Source organism: Oncorhynchus mykiss, chromosome 8, assembly GCF_013265735.2.
Source record: "Oncorhynchus mykiss isolate Arlee chromosome 8, USDA_OmykA_1.1, whole genome shotgun sequence".
In the NCBI taxonomy this organism is placed as follows: Eukaryota; Metazoa; Chordata; class Actinopteri; order Salmoniformes; family Salmonidae; genus Oncorhynchus; species Oncorhynchus mykiss.
The window spans coordinates 34,373,039-34,387,266 of NC_048572.1; the positions used below are offsets into that span (position 1 = coordinate 34,373,039).

The following is a 14,228-nucleotide window of genomic DNA, read 5'->3' on the forward strand; positions in this document are numbered from 1 at the left end:
GGTGCTGGGTACCGGTGGGGGACATTTTGGATCCGTCAATGTTGAGGGATTTCCATCGCCTCCATCCGGATCGCCCTGCACCTCGTCCTCCGGGTCGACCTCGAGGCCAGTGTCGGCGCGCTGCGGGAGCCGCGCGTCAGGAAGGTGGCTCCCCTTCCCGTTCGGGTGGGGCTGGTCGTTGCAGGCCTACTAGCTGCCACTGATTATTTTCTCCCCCTCCTTATGTGTTTATTGAGTACACTTGTTTTGAGTTGGTTATAATTAGTGAGGCTTTATTAGTCAGCCGCCCGCCTGGTTCTTTGTGCGGGATTGATTATTGTAACCCTGGTGTTTGCATTAGATGTACATGTTCGTGTATTTAGTGCTAGACTGTTTTCGTTTCCCTGTGTCTGGGGCATTTGGTTTGAACACCCGTAAGTGGGTTGACCGTAGTTCACCTTGTGTGCATTAAAGTAGCACTTTATTGAACTCTGCTTTCCTGCGCCTGATTTCACCCTCACGACACCCAGGACCTTACAGCATCAATCTCATCATTGTGCACTTTCACCACCTCATATCATTTATTTAATCTGTAGCTTAATAAACTGCATGGTTTCCGAGTGGTAGTGGGAGGACACGCACCATATCATCGCGTGACTCCACGTTGACTTCGCTATGATGGTTATTATATCAATATTTGTGCATTTGTCGCATAATTCATTTTACCGACACAAGATCCCACCATGTCGAACGAACAAATTATATGTCGGTATTTATTACATTTGACCTAAACTTCCTGTTTCCATCACAGCTGTCATGTATTTTTATATATATATATATATATATATATATACGGTATGACAATACTCACATAAAAACTATGGATGGAAACGTGGGTATTGACACAGAACACCGCACCTTGAAAGTGGGGGTATTCCAAGCGATGTGCAGTTCGCGAACTATTCGTTCTTTGTGAACGACTCTTTCACTGACTCGAGAGTCATGATTCATTTTTCTGAGTGACTCGTTCATTTTAGCATTTTGTTTGGCCTGTTGGTGATAACCACAATAAATCGTAAAGCAGGATTAATATACGCCCCTCCGGCTCAGCGGCTCCGGAGACATGCTAGTGAATGTCATATATGCGCAGAAAAATTTACCATGAGCATAGAGAAGAAAAATACATGTTTGAATTGATAATTGATCGCATGGTGCAAGAATGACTGCAATGAATGAATTATTAAATGTTATGGACACAGCGTTGTAGAACCAACACATACACAGCATCTGCTCAACAAACTCGATAATTCATCGTTTGGGGGGGGGGGCTGCAGTTCGCAAACGAATGCTTATCACCTTGCCTGGAACCCACTGACGTTAGTTTATTTTCCGCAATGAGAAGTATGTAGCAAACATCTGAGAAGCGGAAAATGTTGTGCGAGTTGTCTGGCCACTTATCACCCTCACAGCAGTCAAGAAATACGTTCCTCCAAGAGTCGTTCGCAAAATCGAAAAGGAGGGATTGCGGATTCGGGACTGTAATGTGATTGGATACGATGTTAACCCGAAGTACGGGTATATTCATTACGGAAACCGTTTACCATTGAATAACCAAACGGAAGCAAACATAGAAAAACTAGAATATCTATTGGACAAATGCAGGTATGCCCCGCCCCGTTTTCCCCGCTTGCTTCCGCCAAAGAAACGCTTTGCAACGTAATAGGTGTATTGAAATTGTCCAAGGTGGTAACACACCTTCAATGACAATGCCATCTGTTAAAAACCTTGGTCAGACAGGCAGAGTATATGGCAGAGAGGACGGTAAAATAATCTAGCTAGGACAGCTCATTGAAGTCGTGTAGTGTCTAGCTAACTCTATTCTAACGGCCACAGATATCTTAACACACATACATACATATATATTAGCTAGCAAGTTTATATCACATTTGCCTAGCTAGGACTAGACAGAATCTTGACTTTAGCCAACTACAGTATAGGTAGGCGACGTAGCTAGCTGACTAGCTTCAGTAGTTACCTGGCTTCCCGCGCTAGTTGTGTAATTTACGTGTTGCATCAAGCAGTGTCGGTGTCAAAAAGTAGCTAATAATAGTTACTTGACAGATCACTGTACCCTGAATCGCAAACTTGTGCTGAAGACTGGTGATGGACTTTCTTGCTGGCTGCATTGGAGGTAAGTCTGATTTGAAACACACCGCTTTCTAGCTAACTACTAGCACTGCAGCCAATGTTGAAAGGCTAGCTAGCACATCCCGTGTCTGTCTGGTTAGTGGGTAAATTAGCCGATTAAACTCAACCCCATGATCGAGTTTAGTCGGCAAGTGATGTCTGTAGCCATACCCACGCACGCTAGGCACTGCGTCACAAGCTGTCGCCTTACTGTAGCTATGTCATCTAGCCATCATCACACCTACCAATCACACATATACCTGGCCTAAAACCGAAAGTGCTATTTGAGAAATGAATTCTTACATACTGTAGCTTAGACAATGTTGACCTTGACGTTGTGAAACTTTCGGCTTGTTCACCTCACCCGGCTTACCAGCATTGTGTGATGCAATCCGATTCCGAGATATCAACCACACTTTTGTTCTTGGCGAAAGTCGGCACACAAGCCTAGGAACATTCTCCACATTCTATCTAGTAATGGAAAACACGTGACATCATTATAGCTGTCTGGAACTATTCAGACAATGCATTGAAAACAATCACTCCATGTCTTATTGTAACATCATCAGTGCGTGACTTGCACTGAAATAGGTGTCAGTACTCATTTTGGGTGCTGGTACGGTATATTTAGGTGCAGGAGCGCCGCAATACTTTTGAGCGAATAATATTCTATAAGAGGAACAGGAGCTCAAGCAGTATAACATTTTAGGTACACAGCTCCAATGAGCTCCTTCCCAAGTCAATCACTGAACAGCATCACTGAAATGGCTAACAATATCAATGTAAAACCTGAAGATACTGTACCCTAGCCTGCTTGCCATTTCTGTTCAGCTATTACATTCCACTCCTGTCATTTGATGTTGAATGTTAGCTAAAAAAGAATGTAGGCTACAGTTTGTCTGGGTACCAGTCTGTGAATAGTTGTTAGGCATGACAATTGTTTTAATGTGTATATATATTTGGAAGTCAGGTTCGTGGAAGTCAGGTTGAGTCTCATGTTAGAACAAAGCAGCGCCTTAGGCTATGTCAGAAAAGCTGCGTATGTGAGGTTATGGGTATTTCATAGTTAGCCCTTATCTGGGTATCTGATTCCAGTGGTCTTCAATGTAGCCTTGGTAATATTATTTTAAATTAGATTAGTTTATAGGTGGTCAGATCATAAAGTAAGTGGATGGCCCTGCTCTCCAGGAAGAACACGTTTATGTTGTTGAAAGCAAAAAGTATATTTCTTCCCTGGTGAAAGGATTTATGATGAGTGATACATCTGTGGTGTCAGTTACTGCTCCGTCAACAGACAAACTAAGATGGATCTACTGTAAAAAGGAGAGGCATCCACACACACCCCTTCACAGACCAATCACACTCTCCTTCCCACTGTCACGAATCTGCTGTGGAGTGGCTTGGTGTACTTGTAAACCCATAGGGGAGGGACCCAGCATGCTCAACGTGAGTGGAATGGCAGGAAAAGCCTGACTCGACTCAGAGGGTAACTTTAGTATTATATGAAAGTGTTGGCCTACTAGGCCGGACTATTTAGAGCTGAGCCATAAGCGTACATGGGTGTAAACTAACCTTCATGTTGGCATCAAATGTTCCATAGCAATAACATTGTAATTACAACTGGAACTGTTGGTGCCAGCATGGCACCCTCCAAAAATGATGACAAGCCAAGCCTCTGAGCATTTGTAAATCAGTTCCACTGATATCTCCCACCATTTCCAGGAAACTCTTTGCAGTAGGCCTTCAAAGGTGACTGTAGGCAGGCCTCGACAGTGTGACCATTTTACTCGCATATGAGCCTAAATATTTCGCTGTGCGACCTGGATTTTTTTTTTCTCAATTTAGTAGCACCAGCACACCTAGAAAAATATTTTGTTGCTAAATTTATTTGTGGGGGGCCTACATTTTTCAACTGAGGCACACCCATGCACCTTGTAAAAAAGCTCAGCATAGAGCCCTGCTAGGGAAATTAATAACTTACGTTGTTACCTTGTCCCAGGAAGACACAGACCTGTACATAATACTGTACCACTGCAAATTCTAAGTAGGTACAAAAAGTGAAAGAGAAGAAATAGTTCAACTTTGCAAACTGCCCAGGTACTGGTAGTTTGTTCCACTGTAGCTACTGTGGTATTAATACCTAAGATATTACCATAATTGTCCCTTGCCTGCCTGTTCACAAAGACACAAATCATGGTTGTAGTTTCACTGAGGTCAGTGTGTTGACTTGTGATCCCCTTGCAACCAACATATGCCTACTGCTGTTTTTTAACTGGTTTACAGAAGTGGCCTGGCTCTTATTGGCTGGCTGGGCCCAGGCCTCCCACTGTGACACAGCAGGTGCTGCTTAGTTAGCATTAGCCTAGCTGTTCTAGCCAGTCCAGAGAGGCACAGACAGACCACAGATGGAGAGATGGCCAGTAACCAGAGCTCTGCAAACTGTTTGGGTTGTGGCTTTCTCATGGTGCCATGCTGGTCCACAAGACATTTCATTTCAGAATGTTATTGTTTAGGAACGGTTGGTGCCAATATGGAGGATAGTCTGCCAAACTCTGTAGGCCTATATCAAGGCCTATAGCAGGACAGTTGCTGTCAGGTCCCAGGGCTGAGGATTCACTCTAGTCAGAGCCAGGGGAGGAGAGGGCTTGTATTAGGTAAGGTTACACCAAAATACCAGAGTCAGTAGTGAGAGGTCTCAAACTGGTATCGGAACAAGGGTAGGATTGGGTACTCCTAAACACCTGTTATGTAGGCTAACTTGTAGAGCAGTCATCAGGACTTTTCCTGAAGAATCACGCTCTCTCCCCAGTGGCCTTGCCAGATATTAGTCAGCACTTTCTAGATCCATATAGCGTCACTGTCTCAGACCTGGGTTCAGATACTATTTGAATTCATTTCAAATACTTTACTGGTGCCTAATTTAGTCTGTCTGGCTTAATTGACCAATATAATTCTCTCAACTGCTAATCCTGCCCATCTGGCTCGGAAAGCAGATTTCACATACTATTTGAACCCAGGTCTGCTATTTGTTTACGGTTGCAGGTTGTTGTTGATGGCGACAGGGTTTACATTTCCTTCTCAGAAGAATTGCAGCGTGTATTTTGGCGGTCTAATGTGACATTAAAGGTATATGTTTCCAATCTCTGAACTTGTGATCTGAAATAGCGGACACAGCTATTTATTTGACTTGAAACTATCTGATCTCAGTAAAGTGTAGCGTTGGCTTTAGGCGATCCTGTCTATAATGGCTCTCTCATTCTTCTCTTCAGGTGCTGCCGGAGTCTTAGTAGGACACCCTTTTGACACGGTTAAGGTACGTTTGGTTTTTCTTGTTTTTTTTTCTCCCTTCTATGCAAATAAAGCATGCAGTCACACAGTTCAATAGAGTTTCTGCTTATCTCAGACCAACCACAGAAGCAGCAATACAGTATGGTTGGGGTAAAGGGGTGATCTCTACACTATAACAAATGCTATTTGTATGTATGGTGCTGATTTTGTACACATCCTTAGCTTACATAGGCTTAATAATTGTGGGAAATGTTCTTGTTACCTGTAACAGGGACTTTCTTCGTTTCACAGAAAAAGTCTTACAGTGTTAGTAGATACTTCTTCACAACAGTACACTGTAGTAAGTACAGCAAAGGTCAAACCATCCACCCGTCTGTCTCACTTTGACTGTCTTGGTTTTGTTGAACCACAACAAAAATAGGACCCTTCCCTATCCCCTATCAACATATAGCCTCTAGTAACTCTTTGATGTCTGACTGAATGTGGTTCACCAAGTTGTCAGAAAAAACATGTTTGTACACTTCATTGCAGTACATATATTTGTGTGTAATGGCGTCATACTCCGAATTCCCTCCCTTTTGTTCCTATGATTTTGATAGCATTGTCAGAAAGTGTTTGTTGGTTTAGGAGAGATGCTGATTGGCCATCCAGGTTCTATTTTACCTTTGACACAAACCTGTGTTTGTATTGCAGGTGAGACTACAGGTCCAGAATGTGGACAAGCCTCTTTACCGCGGGACCTACCACTGTTTCCAGTCCATCGTACGGCAGGAGTCAGTAAGTCCTACATACATCTTTATCATTTAGTGGAAACTGTCTCCGATTTTATATTTCAGCAGGTGATTATCACCCATTTCAAGTTGTTTGGTAGATTGTAACCCTATAGGCTACAGTTTTGTTTGATACTTTGGCCACTCTCCTATCAGCACAAGCACATTGAGGTATGCTCTGCTTGAGGTATTCAGAGGTTATGGCTCATTGGGTCTCTTGGCCTAAAGATGTTTTGGCATTTGTTGTGGTGTTATTGAGGGCAGTGTGTCCTGGGGGCTGATCCTGAACCTGTCTGTCAGATGAACCGGTCTGGTCTTGTGACTGAGTGGGATGCCATTGCTATGGGCCATCTGAAATACTCACAGGGCTGGAATAGGGTGGAATAGAAGAGGCACTGGTAAGGGGTATTGTTAGGGGTATTGTTAGGGGTATTGTTAGGGGTATTGTTAGGGGTATTGTTAGGGGTATTGGGGAATAAGTACTTTGGTTTGTTTTCTCTTATAGATGGCTTATAACAGGTGTAAAAAAAATAAATAATGCATTATCTGCTTCAATATTGTGGGTTATATCAATGTAATTGTCTGCATCAGTTCGAATCACATATTTTATTTATTTATTTATAATTATGTGGCTCCCTTTTCATGCTACACAAGAGTCCATAGCCTTGAACACAGTCTCTTTCTAATGTCCCCACTTTTACTTTTCTTTCTCTCTACCTGCCCCATCTCGCCATCTCCCCTTCCCTTTCGCCTTCCCACCCCTTTCCTCCTCCCTACACAGATGTTTGGGCTGTACAAAGGCATCGGCTCCCCCATGATGGGCTTAACCTTTGTCAATGCCATAGTGTTTGGAGTGCAGGGCAACACCATGCGTTACCTGGGCCATGACACCCCTATGAACCAGTTCCTGGCTGGGGCCGCAGCTGGGGCAATACAGTGTGTCGTCTGCTGCCCCATGGAGTTGGCCAAGACACGCATGCAGATGCAAGGTAGGGATTACCAAAATAATGGGCTTTTACATAGAAAGAGTGGCGACAACTACCATTCTCTCCAACTGCTTAAAGGTCCAATGCAGCTGTTTTGATCTCAATATCAAATAATTTCTGGGTAGAAATGAAATTACCTTTACTGTGATTTGTTTTAAATTCAAATGTTTTAAAAAAATAAACAAAAATAGCTTCTTAGCTAAGAGCAATTTCTCAAGCAAGCATTTAGCTAGGACTTTCTGGAAGTGGAGTGGAGAGGAGAGAACTGAAAACTAGCTGTTATTGGCAGAGATGTTTGAAACTCTTTCTTATTGGCCAATATTCCATCCCACCAAAACAGGCAGAAATTTCAGGCAGTCTTTTCAAATTACTCTTACATTAAAAAGGCATTATCATTTAAAAAATGCCACAGTATTATTCCAACCTCATATTGTGAAATATATATGTAAAATACATGAAAAGTATGTATTGATATCAATATGAGTGAGGTACAGTGCATTCAGAAAGTATTCAGACCCCTTGACTTTTTCCACATTTTGTTTCATTACAGCCTTAATCTTAAATTGATTAAATTGTATTTTTTTCCTTATCATTCTACGCACAATACCCCATAATGACAAAGCAAAAAGTAGGTTTTGTAAAAAAAAAAAAAAAAAAAAAGCACATTTCTTCTTTTACCCTACAATCTTTTTTGGGGGAGTTTCTCCCAGGACTCTCCAGAGATGTTAGATCGGGTTCAAGTCAGGGTTCTGGCTGGGCCACTCAAGGACATTCAGAGACTTCTCTGTCGGACCTTTTTGTATATCTACCAGAAACCAAAAGAGTTATGGAACGAATTGCAAAAATTTCTGAAGCTGGAGACTCACATCTCCCTCACTAGCTTTAAGCACCAGCTGTCAGAGCATTTTACAGATCACTGCACCTGTACTTAGCCCATCTGTAGACAGCCCATCTATCTACCTACCTCATCCCCATACTGGTATCTATTTATTTATTTATTTTGCTCCTTTGCACCCCAGTATCTCTACCTGCACATTCATCTTCTGCCGATCTACCATTCCAGTGTTTAATTGCTATATTGTAATTACTTCGCCACCATGGCCTATTTATTTCCTTAACTTACCTCATTTGCACTCACTGTATATAGACTTTTTGTTTTGTTCTACTGTATTATTGACTGTATGTTTTGTTTATTCCATGTGTAACTCTGTGTTGTTGTATGTGTCGAATTGCTACTCTTTATCTTGGCCAGGTCGCAATTGCAAATGAGAACTTGTTCTCAACTAGCCTACCTGGTTAAATAAAGGTGATAAATATATAGATATTTTTTTAAATGGTTCGGTCGCTGGATCTAACTGGTACAACCACAAGCCTACTAACTAGCACAGTATGATCTGATTATGCAGTTTTTTTCTCGTATGCCTCTGTCCTCCTTGCACAGTAACTATTCAGTAGTCTACTTTGGCCTGTAAGGAGATTTATATGTACTGTGGAGTAGTAGTTGAACTAAAGCACTTCTCATGTCTAAACTGAAACGCAACATATACTGTACCTGAGCGATATCTGAATGCTGAAGGAAAGCCCAGAATGTGATGTTTTGTGTTTGAACACAAAGTGTTAATCACTGTTAGAGTTGGCAGTAATGTCATGTGTTTTGTGTTTTACTGAATAATGTGAAGTTTGATGTTTTACTTGTGTGTAAATGTGAGCTTAATTTGACTTACTCTATAAATATCGCAAATACTGGAGTGAGGATTTTTGTTTGTGTAATGTTAGCTTCATGCATGTTTGCTCCGTATCAGGTTGTTGTTATTATTATTAGTTGAGCCTGAATGCTACTATCGTTGCTGTTAACTAATCTAGTTGTGCTCTTGGACTGATAACCCATTGGCTCTCCTCATCCTGTGTTCTTTAGTATATCTGTTACTGTTAACTCCGGGCCATTAGAGGGTTTGTAATTGGGTGTTTATGTCTATTTTTTTTTTACTGGTTTGTGAGCAACTGAGTAGTATTTCCACATTTTGGCAGATCTCTCCTATATGTATGATGGGAACATTTGTAAGTTCTTGTGTGAGGGTATTCATATAGTAGGCTATATACAGTACCCGTCACAAGTTTGGACACCAGCTCATTCAAGGGTTTTTCTTTATTTTTTACTATTTTCTACATTGTAGAAAAGTAGTTGTCTTCGCTATGAAATAACACATGGAATCATGTAGTAATCAACATTTTATTTTAGATTCTTCAAAGTAGACACACTTTGCCTTGATGATAGCTTTGCACACTCTTTTCATTCTCTCAACCAGCTTCATGAGGTAGTCACCTGGAATCCATTTCAATTAACAGGTGTGCCTTGTTAAAAGTACATTTGTGGAATTTCCTTTTTAATGCATTTGAGCCAATCTTTTGTGTTGTGACATGTAAGGGTGGTATACAGAAGATAGCCCTATTTGGTAGCACCAGAGTGACTGGCAATAACAGCTCAAATAAGCAAAGAGAAATGACAGTCCATCATGACTTTAGGACATGAAGGTCAGTCAATCCAGAAAATTCAGAGAACTTTGGAAGTTTCTTCAAGTGCAGTGCAAAAACCACCAAGTGCTATGGTTAAACTGGCTCTCATGAGGACCGCCATAGGAAAGGAAGACCCAGATATACTTCTGCTGCAGAGGATGAGTTCATTAGCTGCACCTCAGATTGCAGGCCAAATAAATGCTTCACTGAGTTCAAATAACAGACACATCTTAACATCAACTTTTCAGAGGGAAATTGTGTGAATCAGCCCTTTATGGTCGATTTGCTGCAAAGAAACCACTAACGAGCACCAATAATAAGAAGAGACTTGCTTGGGCCAAAACGCGAGCAATGGACATTAGACTGGTGGAAATCTGTCCTTTGGTCTGATGAGTCCAAATTAGAGATTTTTGGTTCCAACCGCCATGCTTTTGTGAGACGCAGAGTAGGTGAACGGATGCTCTCCGCATGTGTGGTTCTCACCGTGAAGCATGGAGGAGGAGGTATGATGGTGTGGAGGTGCTTTGCTGGTGACACTGATTTATTTAGAAGTCAAGGGGCACTTAACCAGCATGGCTACCACAGCATTCTGCAGCGATACGCCATCCAATCTGGTTTGCGCTTAGTCCCACTATAATTTGTTTTTCAACAGGATGTGCATGGAAACCTGGTTTATGACATAATGGAATGTTCTAAAGCTGCCACTACGACATAATGACATTCCCCGCACCTCTCTGATTAATTTGGGTTAAATGCGGAAGACACATTTTGCTTGAATGCATTGTTGTGCAGCTGACTACATATGCCCTTTCCCTAAAACGGCCGCAATGACATAATGACATTCTCTTAAAGAGCCACTATGACATCATAATGACTGTCTCTAACATACCGGTATCCTCAATGACATCGTACTGAATTGTTGAATGTAACAATATTCTGGTTGGTTAGGGGTTATTTGCTGCTTGGATAAAACAGCCACAACCCTTGTAATGCTGCTGTCCTGCAGTCCCCTGAATTGTGGTTGTGAAGTAATGGGGGAAATAAATATTGAGTGGAATTCAGTATGCCAATCAGACTTTCCAGTGCTAAGTGTTCATTTCAACCTCTTTTTATATACTATCTCATGTCATGTGTTTATGGAACCATAATGTTTTATTGTATTCATTTTAATATTCTCATACTCCTTCAGTCCTAGAACCAACCGAGGCTAAAGTTAGCAACTAGCAATTGCAAATAATTTGGCAAGATGCAATATGTACTAGTTGTGTCTGATAATCTGATCATTTAGAAAGGGGAAGGAATATTTTTCAATCTCAATTAGTCTTGGTGTCCTCAATGTTTGAGTCTCTGATCTTGTGGGTTTAGGTTTGCTGTTACAAAGATGAGCTTGAAAATAGAAAACTCAAAAGATGGAGTCACTGATATTTTTGTAACAAACTAATGATTGATAGACATGGTAGCCCCACTCCTTTACTTTGCACTGCAGCATTGATTTGATTTTGAACAGATATATAAACCAAGGCTGGCAATTTACTGCCACTTGCAGTTCTGGAATGTTTGCTCACAAGTATAATTAATTGTCTTATTCCTTTTGATGCCCTGGATGGACTCATGTGATCCTTCCTTAACCCATAGGAAGTCACACCAAGTTGACTACTTCAGTGGTGAAAGTCATCAATGGCGTTGTCCATGCTAAAACTAACTTTTGGGCACTATAGTCCTCTATCTCTATATCAGTGCCACCATGATGCGACTGCTTGTCATCTCCGCAAATTTACTACCACCTGGACAATGAGACGGCTGTTTGGGCAGTACAAAGGCATCGGCTCTCCCATGATGGGCCGAACCTTCATCAACGCCATAGTGTTTGGAATGCGGATATTGGCATTCCATGACAACCCTATGAACAGAGCTTTTACGTACTAGGCAAAAAAGACGACTACCAATACTCTGACAGCTAAAAACAGTCTGAAGGAGAAAATGGTCATCCATTGTGCACATTTGTATGGCTAGGGTGAAACCAGGTCATCACCTAAGGTACCACTCTGGGCAGATGGAGGCTAAAGATGGAGAGGAGGAGTTCTGGAAGACGTTTGGAGGAGCTGTAAAGAAGAGGCGTCTGGTGAACGTTCACACTGCTGGTGAATGTGGTCTTCTGACCCTACCAGATGGGCAGAGGAAGGGAGATGCTGTCTTGGTATCATAATCATTTGCGTCTTTTTCTGCACGATCTTTGTTAAACTGTGAAGGCTAAAGAAGAGAGCAAGAGCGTGAAGGCGAGCTGAACCAGTGTGCGTCGCGAGCTACACTGCTTCCTGACTTTTTATACTGAACTAACAATTTGATTTTTATTTCTTTCACTAATTGGTCAAAATATCAGAATTGGTGTGCCTGTGAAATTGAAAGTGTCATATTACCTGAAGTTGACATTTGCTTGTTTCTGTTCAGTGTTCTTTTTGGCATGTTGGAACCACATTTGACCCTTTTTTTTTTTTTCATTTCGTGGGAGACGGTGGAGTGTGGCTGGAGTTTTAATCGCGGTTGATCGCTTCAAAACTGTTCGAGGGTAGAGAATGGTTAGCACTGAGGGGGGTTTCCATAGGAGGCGGCATCATTTGATTATAAAAGGGAGGACGATTAAATTATTCCTCCTTCTTTTGGATGCTGAAGATCGGCTAGACTTGTGGTCACTGAATGGGTTAATGAGCATGAAAACGATGTAAACCATATGCCGTGGCCATCTCAGTCACCAGATCTCAACCCAATTGAACACATGGGAGATTCTGGAGGGGTGCCTGAGAATGTTTTCCACCACCATCAACAAAACTCCAAATGATGGAATTTAGCATCCCTCCAATTGAGCTCCAGAAACTTGTAGAATCTATGCCCAGTTGGATTGAATCAGTTCTTGCTCATGCTGGCCCAATGCTCTATTAAAACACTTTATGTTGGTGTTCCCCTTATTTTGGCAGTTACCTGTATATGTTTATGAATTCATGAACAAGTATTTGACCTGTTTTGGCAACCTTCACGTATTAAAACTTTATTTTTCTACTGTGTTACTAAGGCACTGGGGAGAAGAAGTCCACGAGGAAGCTGTACAAGAACTCCCTGGACTGTCTAGCACATATCTACAAGCGGGAGGGGCTGCTGGGCGTGAACCGCGGCATGGTCACCACGTTGATCCGAGAGACCCCCTGCTTTGGAGTCTACTTCCTGACCTACGACATCCTAACCCGCTCCATTGGCTGCGAGCCCGGCGACCGTTACATGATCCCCAAGCTGCTCTTTGCCGGCGGGATGTCCGGGGTCACCTGCTGGCTGTCCACCTATCCTGTGGACGTGATTAAGTCCCGCCTCCAGGCGGACGGGGTGGGCGGAGTCTACCAGTACAGCAGCATCGCTGACTGCGTGCGGCAGAGTGTGAAGAGGGAGGGGCTCATAGTGTTCACGCGAGGTCTCACCTCCACCCTGCTCAGGGCGTTTCCCGTCAACGCTGTCACCTTTGCCACAGTCACTCTGGTGCTGATGTACGCACGGGGGGTGGAGGAGGGGCCAAAGGACAGTGAACCCGCGACCCCCGTCACAGCTCACCACACACAGCTGCAGCAGCAGGCCCAAGCCTCCAGCCTGTGACCTGAGTCTGGAGGTGTTACACCCACCTGCGCTGCTCTACTGTGGGGTGGGGGAGGGAGGGAGGGAAACCCATAGGGCCAAATGTACTTTGAATCTGAGTATGGAAGCACATATACATACAGCTGAATCAGGAGTCTATCTATAGATATGCAGTGTCTCCACTTGACTTGTAAATATAATTTACTCAAAGCACTGATATCGTTGGAAGATGAGATAAAGAAAGAAAATTGAATGTAGTGAGACAGATGCTGAAACCAAAGCTTGATATGCCTCTAATATTTATTCTAAAAACCAAAATAGTTATGGTTAGGTTGCTGGTACTAACTGGTACAAGCACAAGTCCACTAACTAGGACTGTAAATCCAATCAAATTTTATGTGTCACATACTTTGTAGACAACAGGTGAAATGCTTACTTACGGGTTATTTTCCCAACAATGCAGAGCTAAAGATAAGATATCTTTTTTGAATAAAAATAGGGACGTGGGGATTAAATACACAGTAAATAAGAATAATGATTCAAAATAACATGGCAGTATACAAACGATGTGCAGGGGTACTAGGTAATTGAGGTACAGTTGAAGTCGGAAGTTTACATACACCTTAGCCAAATACGTTTAAACTCAGTTTTTCACAATTCCTGACATTTTAATCCTAGTTAAAATTTCCTGTCTTAGGTCAGTTAGGATCACCACTTTATTTTAAGAATGTGAAATGTCAGAATAATTGTAGAGTGATTTTATTTTGGCTTTTATTTCTTTCATCACATTCCCAGTGGGTCAGAAGTCTACATACACTCAATTAGTATTTGGTAGCATTGCCTTTAAATTGTTTAACTTGGGTCAAACATTTTGGGTAGCCTTCCACAA

The 14,228-nt window shown here is 42.2% G+C and overlaps 1 protein-coding gene across 1 annotated transcript; it reads left to right on the plus strand.

Moving 5' to 3' along the window:
* Window positions 1-1,697: 1,697 nt before the first annotated feature.
* LOC110529842 (mitochondrial basic amino acids transporter) lies at window positions 1,698-13,998 on the plus strand. The gene is made up of 5 exons (XM_021612434.2): window positions 1,698-2,170; window positions 5,436-5,479; window positions 6,148-6,231; window positions 7,006-7,213; window positions 12,792-13,998. Exons 1-5 carry the CDS (start codon window positions 2,143-2,145, stop codon window positions 13,358-13,360), a joined length of 933 nt encoding a protein of 310 aa, XP_021468109.1. The 5' UTR covers window positions 1,698-2,142; the 3' UTR covers window positions 13,361-13,998.
* The last annotated feature ends 230 nt before the right edge of the window (window positions 13,999-14,228 follow it).